At 31.9% G+C, this 15,787-nt stretch overlaps 1 protein-coding gene across 1 annotated transcript; it reads left to right on the top strand.

The window, feature by feature from the left end:
• Positions 1 to 8,642: 8,642 nt before the first annotated feature.
• On the top strand, positions 8,643 to 12,949 carry LOC127708260 (patched domain-containing protein 3-like). The gene is made up of 4 exons (XM_052213097.1): positions 8,643 to 9,069; positions 9,250 to 9,645; positions 10,087 to 10,287; positions 11,550 to 12,949. The coding sequence occupies exons 1-4, from the start codon at positions 8,643 to 8,645 to the stop codon at positions 12,947 to 12,949; spliced, it is 2,424 nt and encodes an 807-aa protein (XP_052069057.1).
• The last annotated feature ends 2,838 nt before the right edge of the window (positions 12,950 to 15,787 follow it).

Below are 15,787 nucleotides of genomic sequence, written 5' to 3' on the forward strand. Positions count from 1 at the left end.
CCAATAAAAAACTAAGGAGAATAGACCAACTTAATGGATGAAAAAATGGAAGACCATTGTTCCGTTATGATAGGCTAAGGAAAAGAGCAAACAGTTCATTTAGGAGAAACAATCGGAAAAGTGCAAAACGCTGTATCAGAATATAATACCCAATCAAATCATTCCAAAGACGTGAAGGAAGATACAGAATATACAATGCAAACAAGGAAAGTCCCAGTACCAACTTCACCTGCATATGGGATATACATTTCCCAAGTCATTCGGTATTCAAGAGCTTGCATCTGCTACTCAGACTTTGTTAAAAGTCACCAGTGTCTGAGCAGAAAGTTGATGAACCAGGAGTATGTCAAGGAACGTCTCGTCCTTTTTTTAAAAAGTTCATCGTAAGATACCAAAACATTGTTGATAAATATTCCGTATCAGCTTCACAAATGATACACGATGGCCTTGAAGTATAGATTCTAGGTACAGACGTTGTTTATCATCTTAATAACGTGTTATAGTATTCTTTCATTTGTCTTTGTAAATTATTTGTTTTAATGTTTAGTCTATTTTTAGTAATATTCATTTGACGTGGCTCGGTATTTATGCATCCCGTCATTGTACTATTGTGCTATTGTAAATTTTTGTATTCTTGTCTTTCGTTTTTGCTAATGTGCTTTGTCTATATGCTTTTCTATTTTGTTATGTTGACATATTTAGATATAGGAAGATGTGGTATGAGTGCCAATGAAACAACTCTCCATCCAAGTCAAAATTTATAAAAGTAAATCATTATAGGTCAAAGTACGGTCTTCAACACGGAGCCTTGGTTCACACCGAACAGCAAGCTATAAAGGGCCCCAAAAAATACTAGTGTAAAACCATTCAAACGGGAAAACCAACGGTCTAATCTATATAAAAAACGAGAAACGAGAAACACGTATGAACTACATCAACAGACGACAACTACTGATCATCAGATTCCTGACTTAGGACAGGTGCAAACAATTGCAGCGGGTTTAAACGTTTTAATGGTATAAAACCTTCATCTTTATCTGGAATAGTGTAACATCACAACATAGAAAATAGAAAGACACACTATAAAATATCAATTGAAATGGCTTAACTCACTCAAAGGACATAATAACACCTGTGAACATACACTGAACAAATAAATTTGATCTATGATACAATGTAAATACAAAATAAATAAATTAAGGGAAGAATAATAAAAGTAAAATGTTATACCGCTGTGAAATGTTAAACAATTTAAGAAAAACAATATGCTCGAACAAAAATATCAGCCATTTGCAATTACTTTAAACACAGGTTAATGAAAATAATTCTGCTGTTAGGTATACGTGTACAGTTCAAAGAGAGAAAGGAAATATTTTTACAAAATAAAAAATTTTGATGTTCATAGTACGAAGTGAAAATTTATAGTAATACCAAACACTTTTCAAAGCTGGTATATATATAGACCAGATATAACCCCGAACAACATTAAATAACAAAAAAAGCATTACAATTAGTATCAACAGGTCAAATAAACAAGAAAGTACGATTTGAGAGTACTCGCAGTTACTGACAGCTAGTTAAAAGCCAAAAACAATTAATAATAAAAAATCATGCATCAGTATCCACAGTATAAGAGAAATGAAATAAAATAACAATAGAAGATAAAAAAAATACACTTTGCTCAAGAAAATAAACGAAGATGGCATTTCACAAAGACAGCAATAGAGTATCACAATACAGTCAATGCAGAGAGAGAAAGAACATAACTTATCGCACACAGATACTGGTTTTCTTAAAGTACCAATGATACATAGGAAAATACCTACAGAAATAAGTCAAGAGGTAAAGAGATTTGCAAGACCATACGAGGATTCAACCTGGTAAGAAAAACAGAAAAGAAAGCCTATGTTAACATGGTTAAGACTAAAACATCCAAGAAAAAGAAAGTACATTTGTTTTAAAAGATAAAAATGATAAAACAGAAGTTGATCAGCGGGAGTAAAAAAAAGAGATACGTGTACAAGATATAGGATGAGAAAATGAAAAAGTAAAGAAGACCAAATAAAAATGAAACAAGGAGTTGGGATATAGAAGGAAACGTAAGATGGAGGAGACCTATGGCTAATCGAACTTGAAAAATAACAAAAAATGATGTTCAGACTGAATGTTTGCTAACAGACACACCATTTAATATTTCTACAAACGTAGATGAAGATATTGTTGCCAACAATAAGTGCCACGAGTTGTTGCATAATTTTGTGTGCTTAATGTCTTAAAATTGTATTAAAAATAAATGTATATAGTTGGTTACTGTATTATTTATATCAGAAGTCTGTTTCATAATGAATGCTGTATTTACTGCCATGTATATGTGTACTTGTGCTAGTTCAGAATACTAGTATATAATTTGTTTGAATTTATTTTTGAAATGTATACATTATTTTAAAATATCTATTCCTGATAATATATTGCCACTGGGCAATAATGAGCAAAATATAATTCATCCATCTATTTGTTCTAAACTTTTGTTCGCGCATAAAAATCTACGATAATTTTAGCTCTAGCTTCGTTTATGTCGGCATCATTTCATTCATTTCAACATATTCAGTGGATCTTGCATACCTCAGGGAGAGTATTTCTTCTAAAAATCTACAAGCAAGAACCTAATGATGAAGGGAACTGATTTTCCACATTTAGATCTCGGGATGTTGTTAACTAATTAATACCATTATTTGTTGGAACCCAGTATAAGCCACGCTTCTCTGGACAAAGATCTTTAAGTTTAGAATTGTCGTTGATCATCTGAACTGGAGTGTTTGAAATAGAAACCATTGTTGAAATAAGAGATAGGAAGAACATTATATTAATGCTCATTTCTACAAAACAGGGAGACATGTTATAAATGTCTAGACATAGAAAACTATTTCGAAACACTAATCTACGTCATGTTGGGATTTCTGGAATTTCCCTTAATATTCGACACAGTCATTATCCAGTTGTAATCCTGATCGGACGTCTTCACGTTAGACTACCTAGTGACTCAAGCCTTCAAGTATTATATGTAGGTAATATTATACATCCCCATACATAAAAATCATTACATGTAACAATGGAAATTACATAAAGATATCAAGGAAAGATAATTCGTCTATATAATTGCGTACTATTCACGACTGTTGGAATAATCTACTAGCTCTATTACGAACCCTTTCCTCTGGGTTGGAAGTATAGCCACGAATCAGGTTCAATTGTTAGATGCAGTATGTTAGTATCTTTGCTTTTTTTTAATTTCTTGTTACTCTTGTATGGCTTTTACTTACATGTTTATTGATTTTTAAGATGTTCGTGTTGTTATGCTTGTGTAGGTTGTCCACCTGTATGTGGTAGTTGAATGAACTGTCAACACCAACTTTCATTTGTTACAGCTATTGCAGTCATGAACATGTTATATGTAATTTATTGTTGATAGAAAATATGGTCAGGAAAGTGTTCGTTCTCAATGTACAACCAAGGGGGACACCATGACATGCTCCAAACTTCTGTTCGGTCTTTATGTTTTCCAACTTTTACAGTTACTGTTTTTATAACCGCTATGTGTAAACAGGGTTTATTATTTATAAGTGTAAGCATTACAACTCTCCCTTCTCCATTTTAGAGGAGTCAATCCTTTATCGACTTATTTTTACAGTTTTTCCATGGTTGTGCTGTTAGAGCTAGTTGTTAAAGTGAGGGTTGAGCGCAAATATACTACTGCCTGCCTATTCATTTATTTTGGCAACGCTTTCTTTGACTGTCCATGGCGTTTAAAACACTAGATCCCTGGGATGTGTTTTAATCGATTTAAGTCTCTGATGTATGATTTTTTTTTATTAATTGTTTTTTTGGCTTTTAACTAGCTTTCAGTAACTGCGAGTACTCCCAAATCGTACTTTCGTGTTAATTTCACGTGTTGACACAATTTGTAATACATTTCTGTTATTCAATGTTTATTTATTTTGTGTAATATCTCGTCTCACTATTTTTAATATGGAGCGCCTTTGATAAGTATTTAATATCACGATTAATTTTCACTTCTGTACTCGAACTGTGATCAACAAATTTATAAATTTTGTAAAATAAGTTACTTCCGTCCTCCTAATAACAAAATTATTATATCTTAACTTACATGTGTACGTTGTTATATTTAACGCCATTTAGTCCCAGGTTAGATTGTCTTTTTGACACTGTTCCTACATTTTTTTAATTAATATTGTGTCATAGATCTAACTTATTCGTTTAGTGTATGTTTACTTTTTTTTGATCCAGTAAAGCCATTTCGATTGATATTTTATAGTGTGTCTTTTCATGTTGTAATGTTACACAACTGTCTCAGGTTAGGGTGAAGGTTGGCGCCTGTTAAAACGTTTAAACCCGCTGCATTTGTATGCACCTGCCCTAAGTCAGAAGCCTGTTGGTCAGTGGTAGTTTTGTTAGTGTGGTTCATAAGTGTTTCTCTTTTTTTTTATATAGATTAGACCGTTGGTTTTCCTGTTGAAATTATATTACACTATTCATTTTTGGGCCCTTTATAGCTGGCTGTTCGATGTGAGCCAAGGCTCCGTGTTGAAGGCCGTACTTTAACCTATAATTGTTAATTTGTTATACATTGTGACTTGGATGGAGAGTTGTCTCATTGGCACACATACCACATCTTATGATATTAAACCCACCACATTATTAAAGTACTTATACCAATCCTGAGCCTGTTATTCACTGGTAGACGTTGGTTTCTAACTATTTTACTTGGTTTTTTTTTTGTCTATTGTTTTTAACATGTTTTGATAGTCAGGCTATAGTTTTTTTCTCTTTTGAAATGTATGATATTTATCCCAATTTTTTGTCAATTTTACCTATTATGTCTGCTTGTTTTGCTCACACCTTTTTGTTGATATAATAACATTCTATGCGACTTTCATACAAGTGAGAGGTTTAAATAGCTATAGTAGTAGGTTTAATCTACAATTTGTAACATAATAAAATGCCTGTACAAAGTCAGGAATATGACAGTTATTTTCCATTTATTTGATGTTTTTGAGCTTCTGATTTTGCCATTTAATAAGAGATTTTCCGTTTGAATTTTCCTTTGAGTTCAGTATTTTTTGTTATTTTTTACTTCATTTGTCATGTCGCGGCTTTTTATCGGTTACTATATACGGTATTGGTTTTGCTAGTTTTTTACCTATAGTTGCTAAAATCTACATCATTTTTTCACTATGAGATTGTTCTGTAATTAGTTTTCATAATACAATTACGTATTTGTATAAAACAGAAAATGGACGGGAAGGGAGGACTGGAATGGTAATTTAAATAAAGGTTAAAACTTTGAGAATAGTTAACTCATTCAGTTATATGAACGACAACCCGGGATAATAAACAATAGTTTCCCAAAATATTGTTGTTTTATCACTAGTAAAATAAATGTATATTTGATAATGGACTTTCAATTTAGAATTTACCTTGGTGTTCGGTATTTTTGTTATTTTACTTTTTACTTCGGGAACTTTGCTGCTGATTGTCATAGTTGCATTTTAATGTTCTATTCTTTAAGAAAATATGGTTTATTTGTTTTTTATCAATACGAGTGAAAGATGTGTTGAAGCGTAAGCGTTTTTTTTTCAAAATTTCATCAATATTTAAATCGAATTGTATATCCTTTAGTTAACTTTGAAATGATAATGATCAACATCGAACTCGTTTATAAAGCCGTTCATATAGGAGACACTTATAATCTTATATGAATGATAAGCTCACTTGTGCAAAATCTTGAAAAGAACAAACATATATCAAACTGGACCAGTTGCATATCTGTAATACCAAGAAATGTACTAGGAAGTTCAGTCACGATTAAATATACACACGCCCTTAAGGTTGTCTTGGTGTATAAGGAAAAAGGTAAGACTAATCATATTTTAATATTTCAGACCAGAATTGTGTACGTTAATTAAAACATAAAACTACATTTCATTTTTTATTTAATTAAAGCTGTAATCAAATCTGTTAAGTATACAATTTTCTCTTAAGAAGTCATAAGTACTGTTGTTATTTTTACTCGGGTTACCTTTAGAATAATAAAGAATTATAATTTGTGAGTATAAATTTTTGCTTTCAAAATTATCACAAAATTTGAGATTTATCAACGTTATACCTTTTCATGTCGGTATTAACTATTTTTTTCATATATAATTTTTCACAACTGTAAATAAATAATCTGACTTTGGTGTTTCTAAAAATTAAACAAGAAGTTTAACAAGTACAGTAAATCAAGCACCAATTCAAAAGGAAAAAAAATATTTTAAGAATATCTGACATATTCTGTTTTATGAAACCTAATTTTTGTTTAGCAACTTTATAAAGGTGTAATCTTATGAGAAATTCATGATTGAATATAAAGAAAACATTAACCTTATTTTCTTTTTGATAAATAGTAGTTTATTGATGCTTAATTATGAAACAATTATAATTATTTTATTTCATAATAATTTTCATTCAATTATTTTCCTTGGATATGAAAGCATAGTTTCAGTTTATCGAGAAATAATCTAATATTTTCGTAAATTCCTTTACAATATTTGTAAGTGATGAAATATTTTTCTTCAGTATTTTCTACAATATTGCATTTTTAACATGAGGCTTACAAACTATTTACAAGCTTTCAGATATCTGTTTTACATGGTCACATGTATTGCAGCAATTTCCATTTGATATATCAATTCATTCTGTTTTAGTTGTTAAATAATAATATTAGATTGTTCTTAAATTTAGATATTTTTATCTTCACTTTGATGAAATCTTTCCCGCTTGTTAGTTTTTCTATGTGAGGTCGAATTATTATTCTATATATTTCTTGGGTTGTATCATTCTGAAATTCATATATTTCTGTTATTTTACATACAGTTTTCGTTTTTTTTGTGTAAACTTTCGCAGATTTTATTTTTCAGGTTTTATTGTACATTACTTTCTTTTATTTTGTGAATTTTTTCTTTATGTTCGATTCAACATATTTATATATTAATTTGCAGCTTTAATTGTTGTGCTGATATTTAGAGTAATTATTTATATATGTGTTTTCAGCCGTGTATCACCTTCACTGCTGATCCAATGCATGAATCAGTCGTAGAGTTGTCACTTACTAGTATTTAGACGTACCTATATATATATATATATAAATATATTTATGTTTGCCTATGCGAAGTGACAACTGTAAATTATACCTTGTCCATCGGATTTCTTATGATAAAGAAATACCAGGCTTTAGAATATTTATAAAGTGCCTAGAAAATCAACTAACAATGTTAGAGTAGATTTGTTTCTTTACTTCCTCCCCGGTCGGACTGGAACCTGTACTTTTCCCTTCTTACTTCTACGACAACACCTCCTAGCAATGCACAGACGCCTTGTCCCCTCCTCTAACTATAGTTGATATAATAATCATGAAAAATATGGTTTTGCTACGTTGAATGAAAAACTTAAATTTTAAATAAATCTGCAAAAAACAAAATTCAATCATATGGCTATACAGTTCAAAAGTATTCATGTATTCATATTTTGAGTAAAAAAAAAAAAAAAAAAAAAACGAACTCCAATGCAAATTCAAAAATGGGAAATCCACAAAATTACCTTTGAACATTTTGCATTTATGGGAAATACCCATAAAATACAAAATTATATTCGTTTCAGTTTTAATTATTAATATTTATTTATGAGGAAAATATCGTATAGCTGCTGCTAATAGTTAAATTTCAAACACTTCCTTATGTAAAAATGACCATTTAAAAACCAGTTAATTAATAGAAAAAATGAGAATGGAAATGGGGAATATATCAAAGAGACAACAACCCGACCAAAGAGCAGAAAATAGCCGAAAATTACCTTTGAACATTTTGCATTTATGGGAAATACCCATAGAATACAAAAATGCATTCGTTTCAGTTTTAATCATTAATATTTATTTATGAGGAAAGTATCCTATAGATGCTGCTAATGCTTAAATTTCAAACACTTCCTTATGTAAAAATGACCATTTAAAAACAAATAAATTAATAGAAAAAATTGAGAATGGAAATGGGAATGTGTCAAAGAGACAACAACCCGACCAAAGAACAGAAAATAGCCGAAGGCCACCAATGTGTCTTCAACACAGCGAGAAAATCCCGTACCCGGTGACGGGCTTCAGCTGGCCCCTTAACAAAAATGTGTTCTAGTTAAGTGAAAGCATGTCTAGGACGTCACAGTAGTATAACAATCTGTGATAAGGTGAACAGATTATAGGATTCTATCTGTTTCTGGAAAAAAATAAACATTCCTTTAAAAGGGTTAGCTGGTTATTTATATAATTTCCAGGATTAGTCAATACTTATTATCACACCCCCTATTTATATTTATGGCAAAATTAGCAAATAAAATAATTGAAATTATCATGTGAATAATTATCATATGAAATGTTGACAACATTCCTTTCCGCAAACGATAGAATGATATAATCCTATCATCCTATTTTCTGTTCACCTGAGCACAGACATGTCGTTTGTTATATTTCTTTGAAGCCCTAGACATGCTTTATAAATTAACTTGCTTTTAAATCTATATGTTTTGTTTCAGTGATCATGTTTCTATCAACGTTATTTGAAGAAAGACTAGCTGGTACTTTTCACAAGTATGGACAGATAATAGCGAGAAATCCTATTTCAGCAATAATGTTTGCAATCATGCTTAATGGGCTTTTGGGTATAAATATTTTGTGGATGAGGTCCAATAGTGATCTGACAGTTTATACCCCTAGTAATAGCCAGGCATACCAAGATAGTGCGTTGGTGCGAACAAAATTTCCCGATTTTACTGGTACGAATTTCTATGAACAAAGCTTGCTTGACCTTGGCAGGTATGGAAGTATCATTATAAAATCACCAAACGATGGAAATGTATTGAACGAGACATTTCAATCAAATATAAACACAATTATAAACACGGTGGAAGAAATTTCAATCGAACACGAAGACCAGACATATTTATATAAAAGTTTATGTGCACTTCGTAATAGTACTTGTGTCGCCAGTTATTCAGTATTGTTTTCTGATTATTTTTGGAAACAGGTTGCATTTGGAAACGTCACCTTTCCTGTATTTTTGACAGAAGATGGTAAGAAGGAAATACTAGATCAAACACTAGGTGGTGTTAAAACAAATGCAAATGGACTTATAGTATTTGTTACAGCTTTGAAAATAAATTTCTACTTAAGGCAAGACTTACATTCAAGCAATGTATTAGCATCGAAGTGGGAACAGAAATTCATAGATACATTTCAGTCGTTTGTTTCTAGTGCAGGCAATCAAAATATTAGTATTGCATTTGCTAATTCAGACTCTCTAGGGAAAGAACTAGATGCCAACACTGGTGGTGATATTTCATATTTTTCTTTAACGTTTACGTTGATGATTACATACGCCTCTTTCGTGGCAGCTGGTGGGAACTGCGTATCAAATACTGGACATTTAGGTCGTGCGGGAGTGATTGCTAGTGGTTTGTCCATTTTAGGCGCCTTTGGACTTGGTAGTGCTTTAAATGTAGAATTTGTAAACATCGTTGGAGTCATGCCATTTCTCATTATTGGTATGCATACATATGATTCTTAGAGAATGATGCATTAAATTTTTTGTCTGCTAACGTTTTATAAATGGGAGAGAGGAATAATGCAGTTAACTCCCCACATGTTTAGAATTCATAATTAATTCTTACACATTCTGTATATACATATACATTAGTAATTATGAACATTAGAACAATGGGCAAAACGGTGTGAGGGGGAGACGAACAAACAAAATACACATTCCTCTCTTATCAATAAAAAATTCAAATTAAACTACTTTAATTTATATTGTACAAATCGGTTTCGACATGTCAATGTTGTTTAACGAATAGAAAAAAAATAAAAATATACATGTATTGACTCACAACATTTCCAATTCATAATCCCACCAAAGTTAATAAGCATCTGCCGCAAACATAATAATGTGGAATCGGTATTTTTTCTCGTCGTTTTAATCATTTTAGGTATTGGTGTGGATGATATGTTTATTCTGATGTCAGGACTAGCATCTGCACCTTTAAACAAATCAACTGAAGAGCGTGTTGGGAAAACTATGCAATCAAGTGGAGTAGCTATCACAATAACATCACTGACAAATGTGACAGCGTTTGCGGTAGGGATGTTGTCATCATTTCAGAGCGTCCGGAACTTCTGTTTGTACTCTGGTAAACTTATATGTTATCTTCATTTTATCTTCTACTTAGTTTGATATATGCAATACGCACTTTTGATTTTATATTTTAGTCGGGAATTTTGTAAAACAGTAAAACTATTGATTGCCTTAGCCCAATTGGGCACAACTTTTCGGAATTAGGCTTTATATGCTATCTAACTTGATGAATTGAACTTCCGATATGATATTATTTAAGCGCCGTTAACGAGTTTACATTTTCTAATGTAAACAAAACGCGCTACTGGCGTATCAAATAACGAGCCATTTTCGATGACTGTTTTAATTATACTTTTTGTGATGTATATCGTATCAAATAAAACAGAAACATCAGTAAGATGGATTTTAACAAAAGCAGTTGATCCTTCGGTACCGTGGTCAATGGTTCACAACATTATGTAAAATACCGGTAATGACACTCTAGATTTAGGATGTAAATTGGACTTGAGGAATATCAAATAAAAAATTATTATACAAGAATGTAACAACCACTCTTTTAAACTAACACGACAAGTTTGTGGACAGATTGATAGAATATATGCAACTGCACTAAATTGTATTGTTTTTTTTTATGCATTCTAACAAGATCAGAATCTTTATGAGTAAGCCCAAAGTATGGTTTTGTCAAATTCAGAATGATATTTCCGGATAGGGTACCATGTCTTCCTATATACATTGTATTTTAAAAGAAGATGTGGTATGATTGCCAATGAGACAACTCTCCACAAGAAACCAAATGAAACAGAAACCAACAACTATATGTCACCGTACGGCATTCAACAATTAGCAAAACCCATACAGCATAGTCAGCTATAAAAGGCCCCGAAATGACAAATGTAAACAATTCAAACGAGAAAACAAACGGCCTAATTCATGTACCAAATAATGAACGAAAAAAAAGTAACACAACAACAAACGACAACCACTGAATTACAGGTACAGTACAGATCTGAGAGTACTTGAAGTTAGCAACAGCTAGTTTAAAGCCGATAACAACTAATAAAAAATCATGTATCTAAGACTAAATATCAGTCAGTACAAATACAACATCTATTGTGGTATTGTTATCATCACGTTATGATCTTTGAGAACCTTCCAATCAAGACTTAGCAGAAACAAATGTTTTTGTCGCATTAACATGTAACAGTACTGGATACGCAGGTAATATTTGCCGCTGAAATTTAAGTAATTAGTTCTTAGAAATATGTGTGTATGCTGTCATAAAGCAAGATATCATCCATTTAATTGCGATTTCAGGTTTGGCTGTGCTACTGTGCTATGTCAATCAGATGACTTTTTTCCTTGGTTGTATGAGCATACATGAACGAAGAGTTGCAGCTCAAAGACATTGCATTACATGCCTCACAACAAAAAGCAGGGAAGAAATGAATAGCGAAGGAGGAAATTGTTTGAAAATAACATGCTGTGGTGGATCCCCACCTTCCTCAAGAAGCGACCAAGAAAGTTTTCTTCAAAAATTTCCATCTATAGCATTTCCAAAATTAGTCTTATGGCTTCCATTTAAAATCTTAGTAATAGTAGGTTTTTTTGTTTATTTGGGATTCTCAATATGGGGAGTTGTTCACTTAAAGCATGGTCTTCTCCTTCGCAATTTGGTGTCTGAATCATCATATTACCATTCATACAGTATCTGGGATTACGACCTTTTTCCTTCAAAATTTATCATTTCCTTGATTTTTCCCTCAAAAATTAATTATGAATCAATCGAAACTCAAGATGCATTTGAAGATATTTTGACTAAAATCAAACAGGATCAAGGCATACATACAGAAAATGAAATTAACTGGCTGATTTCATATAGATCATCAAATGTATATGACAATTCATCTGAGCAATCGTTTTGCTTAAATTTAAAAAAATACATTTCGAATTCATCGTTCTCAAATGATGTTATATTTAGCGATAACTGTACCGTTTCCCATTCAAGAGTCCATATGATAACAAATGATATCAAAGACTCATACATGCAAGGAGAGTTGATGTTGAGGATAAGACAAATAACGGAAGAATCGGACGTAGGAATATTTTCTTTCTCGCCTGCTTTTATTTATTTTGAGCAGTACGTTGCCGTTCTTCCGAATACACTACAGACCGTTGGTATAGCAGTGGCTGCTGTTCTTATTGTAACTAGTATATTCCTGTCGAATGCATTAGTCATTTTGTTAGTTACCTTGTCAATGGCATTCATAATGCTAGGAATTTTCGGTTTCATGCATCTATGGGGACTTTCTTTAAGTTCAATTACAATGATTCATTTAATAATGAGTGTCGGATTTTCTGTTGATTACACCGCACATATATGTCATGCCTTTTTAACTGTTGATGGCGAAAACAGAAATGAGCGGGTAAATGAAGCAATCATTCTGTCAGGTGGTCCAATATTTAACGGGGCCATGTCATCATTAATTGGGATAATCATGCTCGCATTTTCTGAATCTTACGTTTTTATTTCTTTTTTTAAAGTAATGGTTCTTGTAATTTTGTTCGGTCTTGGCCAGGCAATTTTGTTTCTCCCTGTTATTTTGTCACTTATTGGGCCTAACAAAACTTCGATCCACGAAAAGAAAACAATATTTACGAAGGAAAAACATGCACATGTAAATAAAGGATTCACTAAACACGACAATCGTTTATAATAGTAAAAAAACTCGCTTATCCATCTATAATATATTATCAATCTTATAAAACATATTTGCTATTGACATCTTAAAGAGTCATTTTTATATTGCTCTCACGCTTTTCTGGTTGAACGATCCTCGTTTAGTGCCTATGAAGGAATGACTTATGTTTACAATTAAAAGATAATTTGCATTTGTTATTAAGTTTAGGATTCGTTAGACACATTTTGTATAGATTTATGAATTACTGCTGTCCTCAAAAAGAATAATCGGTGAGGACAATATTGAGTATTCGAATTTATAAGATCTAAGTAAAATTCCTTATCTAAATGCCACTTATCATAATTTCAAATTCCTCGGTACTTTCCTTCAACTAATTTTTAGCATTAACAACACCAAAGCGAGCAACTCGATGCAAATTTCTCCTTAGTTGTTTTGTTGTGCAATGTTCAGGGATGAAAAAAATGAGTCTCTTCATTTTTTATTTGCCAATATAATGATCAAGTTGCAGAATAACTTACAACAGTCAATTAATAACAGTTTTTATTATATTTTGTAATTCTCTTTTGGTTATAATATAATAATATGTATACCAATTAACTGTACAACCAATAATTATCAATTACAATTGTAAACCGGACAAAATGTTTCAATCATTAAAACATTTCATTTCATCATCGAATTCTTTTATTTTATCATAGCTTTGCTTACAAAAACTCATGTAGTCTTTAAAAATATCGCACATACTTTTATAATGATGGGCAGATATGTGTATAGGTAGTTAATGTACATTTTATGTTTGGACATGTGCACATTGGAGACAATGTCAGAGCAGATAGTTGACGAACAAGGGTTATGTCAAAGATCGTCTCGTTTGTCATAGATTCTGGTACTGAGCTAACCGCTTATGTCAAATTCAAGGTATAAATCTCAATGTGAGGCCGAGGGAGCCGTGTCTGTTGTTTTTTTTTATTTCTAGTTCTGGAGGATATATTGACGGAATCCAATCAGAAAAATTTGGATAGTTCATGGAAAGAATATCATCAATATATCTGAATGTGAAATTTAATGATCTGCCTTATTTGATATTCTTGTTTTTGACAAATGTCAAAGGAACTCCGACTCATATGAAAATGAGAAGAGGTCGACAGAAGAGGCGCACAGTTTGTTCTCATAGAAATACCGACAATTTGTTGAAAAAGTCTACCTCCAAATTCAATAACTATGTTATCAATAAGAAACTCCAGGATGCTGATCATTTGTTCCTCGGTGTAGCATGCTTTACCTTTTTGTTCAATATTAACAAAATATGCCGTATTGTTTCCCCAAAACAATAAATTTATAGCGTATGCTACTATTTTCATATTAAAAAGCATTGTTGGTTGGTTTTTTTAGACGATTTTTCAATTTGACATGGGGAGTGTTGGTATGAAGGGTTAACAAACAACAGTTTTAATATACTTATTTCAGAGAAAGATCGAAATTTAAAATTATCCAGAAGTTCGTAAGAGTTTATTTTTAGAATACACATATGGTTAATACCACTACGCCAGTAAAAAATTTCACAGTACTTCTGAAGACTTTCTTCCACTGCGGAGAGAATTTTGGTCAATCTAATGGATAATTAGACAAAAAAAGCGAAATACTATGATATTAAAATGTATTGACTTAGACAGTTTCATTTGTTCACAAATCACAATGTAAACAAAAAAAAAAAATATTAGAAAAAAATGAGTGGTATTACTATGTATGGAATACTCGGGTTTTGAATAATATTATATGGTTGAAAGCCGTCATTAAATAGGACTTGTAGACCAGTTCCCCAAGAAATGCCGATACTGAAAATTTCAGGAGAGGCAATACAAATCTGCTGTATTTAACCATAAATTAGGCGAGATGTGGTGTTTAATATGTGGAAAAAGCGTACATGTACATGCGCCAACAAATATCTATACCAGTCTCGAAGACAACAAAGGAATAAAAAAAGATTTCATTTTAAAGAGATAAAACGAAATCACTAAATTTCAAGTTTATCAAAGTTCAACCATGAGATAATACTTCAAACAGAAAACTAACCAAAAAAAAGACATTTTTAAAGTCAAGGATATGTTGTAATCTATTCTGAATTGACAAAATCAAAAAGACCATATACTATGGGTTTTAATGAATTTCAAATGTGACGTCACTTTGTGCGTTGAGGGTTTGGCTTTGGCTTACTCGGCTGTGTATTTTTTTATGTGTTGGATTAAGTTGTTTTATGTAATGTATCCGTTTTTATTCTGTAGTTAGTCCCCACCTTGGTTTTATCATGTATATCTATTATATAGTCATTTTATAAAATTTACTGTTTGCAAAATTATAAATTATTCTTAATTATAAGGATGTTCTTGTCCCAGGCAGAAAACCCTGGCCGTGTTAGGCGCAACTTTTTGGAAGTTTTTTTTGCATTTTTGGTCCTCGGTGCTCTTCAGCTTTGTACTTGTTTTGGCTTTCAAACTTTTTTCATCTGAGCGTCACTGGTTGGTCTTGTGTGGACGAGACGCACGTCTGGTGTATTGAGTTTTAAGCCTAGTACCTTTTGTTAGCTATTATTCGTGTGTTTCTTTGTCCTATATGTTCTCCAATTTATTTGTATTGTGGTCCTGTCATGTGATGCTATCGTTTTGGTGTTGTGTTTGACGTTGCCATAAAAGCGGGAGGTTTGGCATGCCACAAAACCAGGTTCAACCCACCTGTACCAAGTCAGGAAAATGACCATTGTTATATTATAGTTCGTTTCTGTGTGTGTTACATTTTTATGTTGTGTTTTTGTTGTGTCGTTGTTCTCCTCTTATATTTGATGCGTTTCCCTCAGTT

Source organism: Mytilus californianus, unplaced genomic scaffold, assembly GCF_021869535.1.
Source record: "Mytilus californianus isolate M0D057914Y unplaced genomic scaffold, xbMytCali1.0.p SCAF_7, whole genome shotgun sequence".
NCBI classification, from domain to species: domain Eukaryota; kingdom Metazoa; phylum Mollusca; class Bivalvia; order Mytilida; family Mytilidae; genus Mytilus; species Mytilus californianus.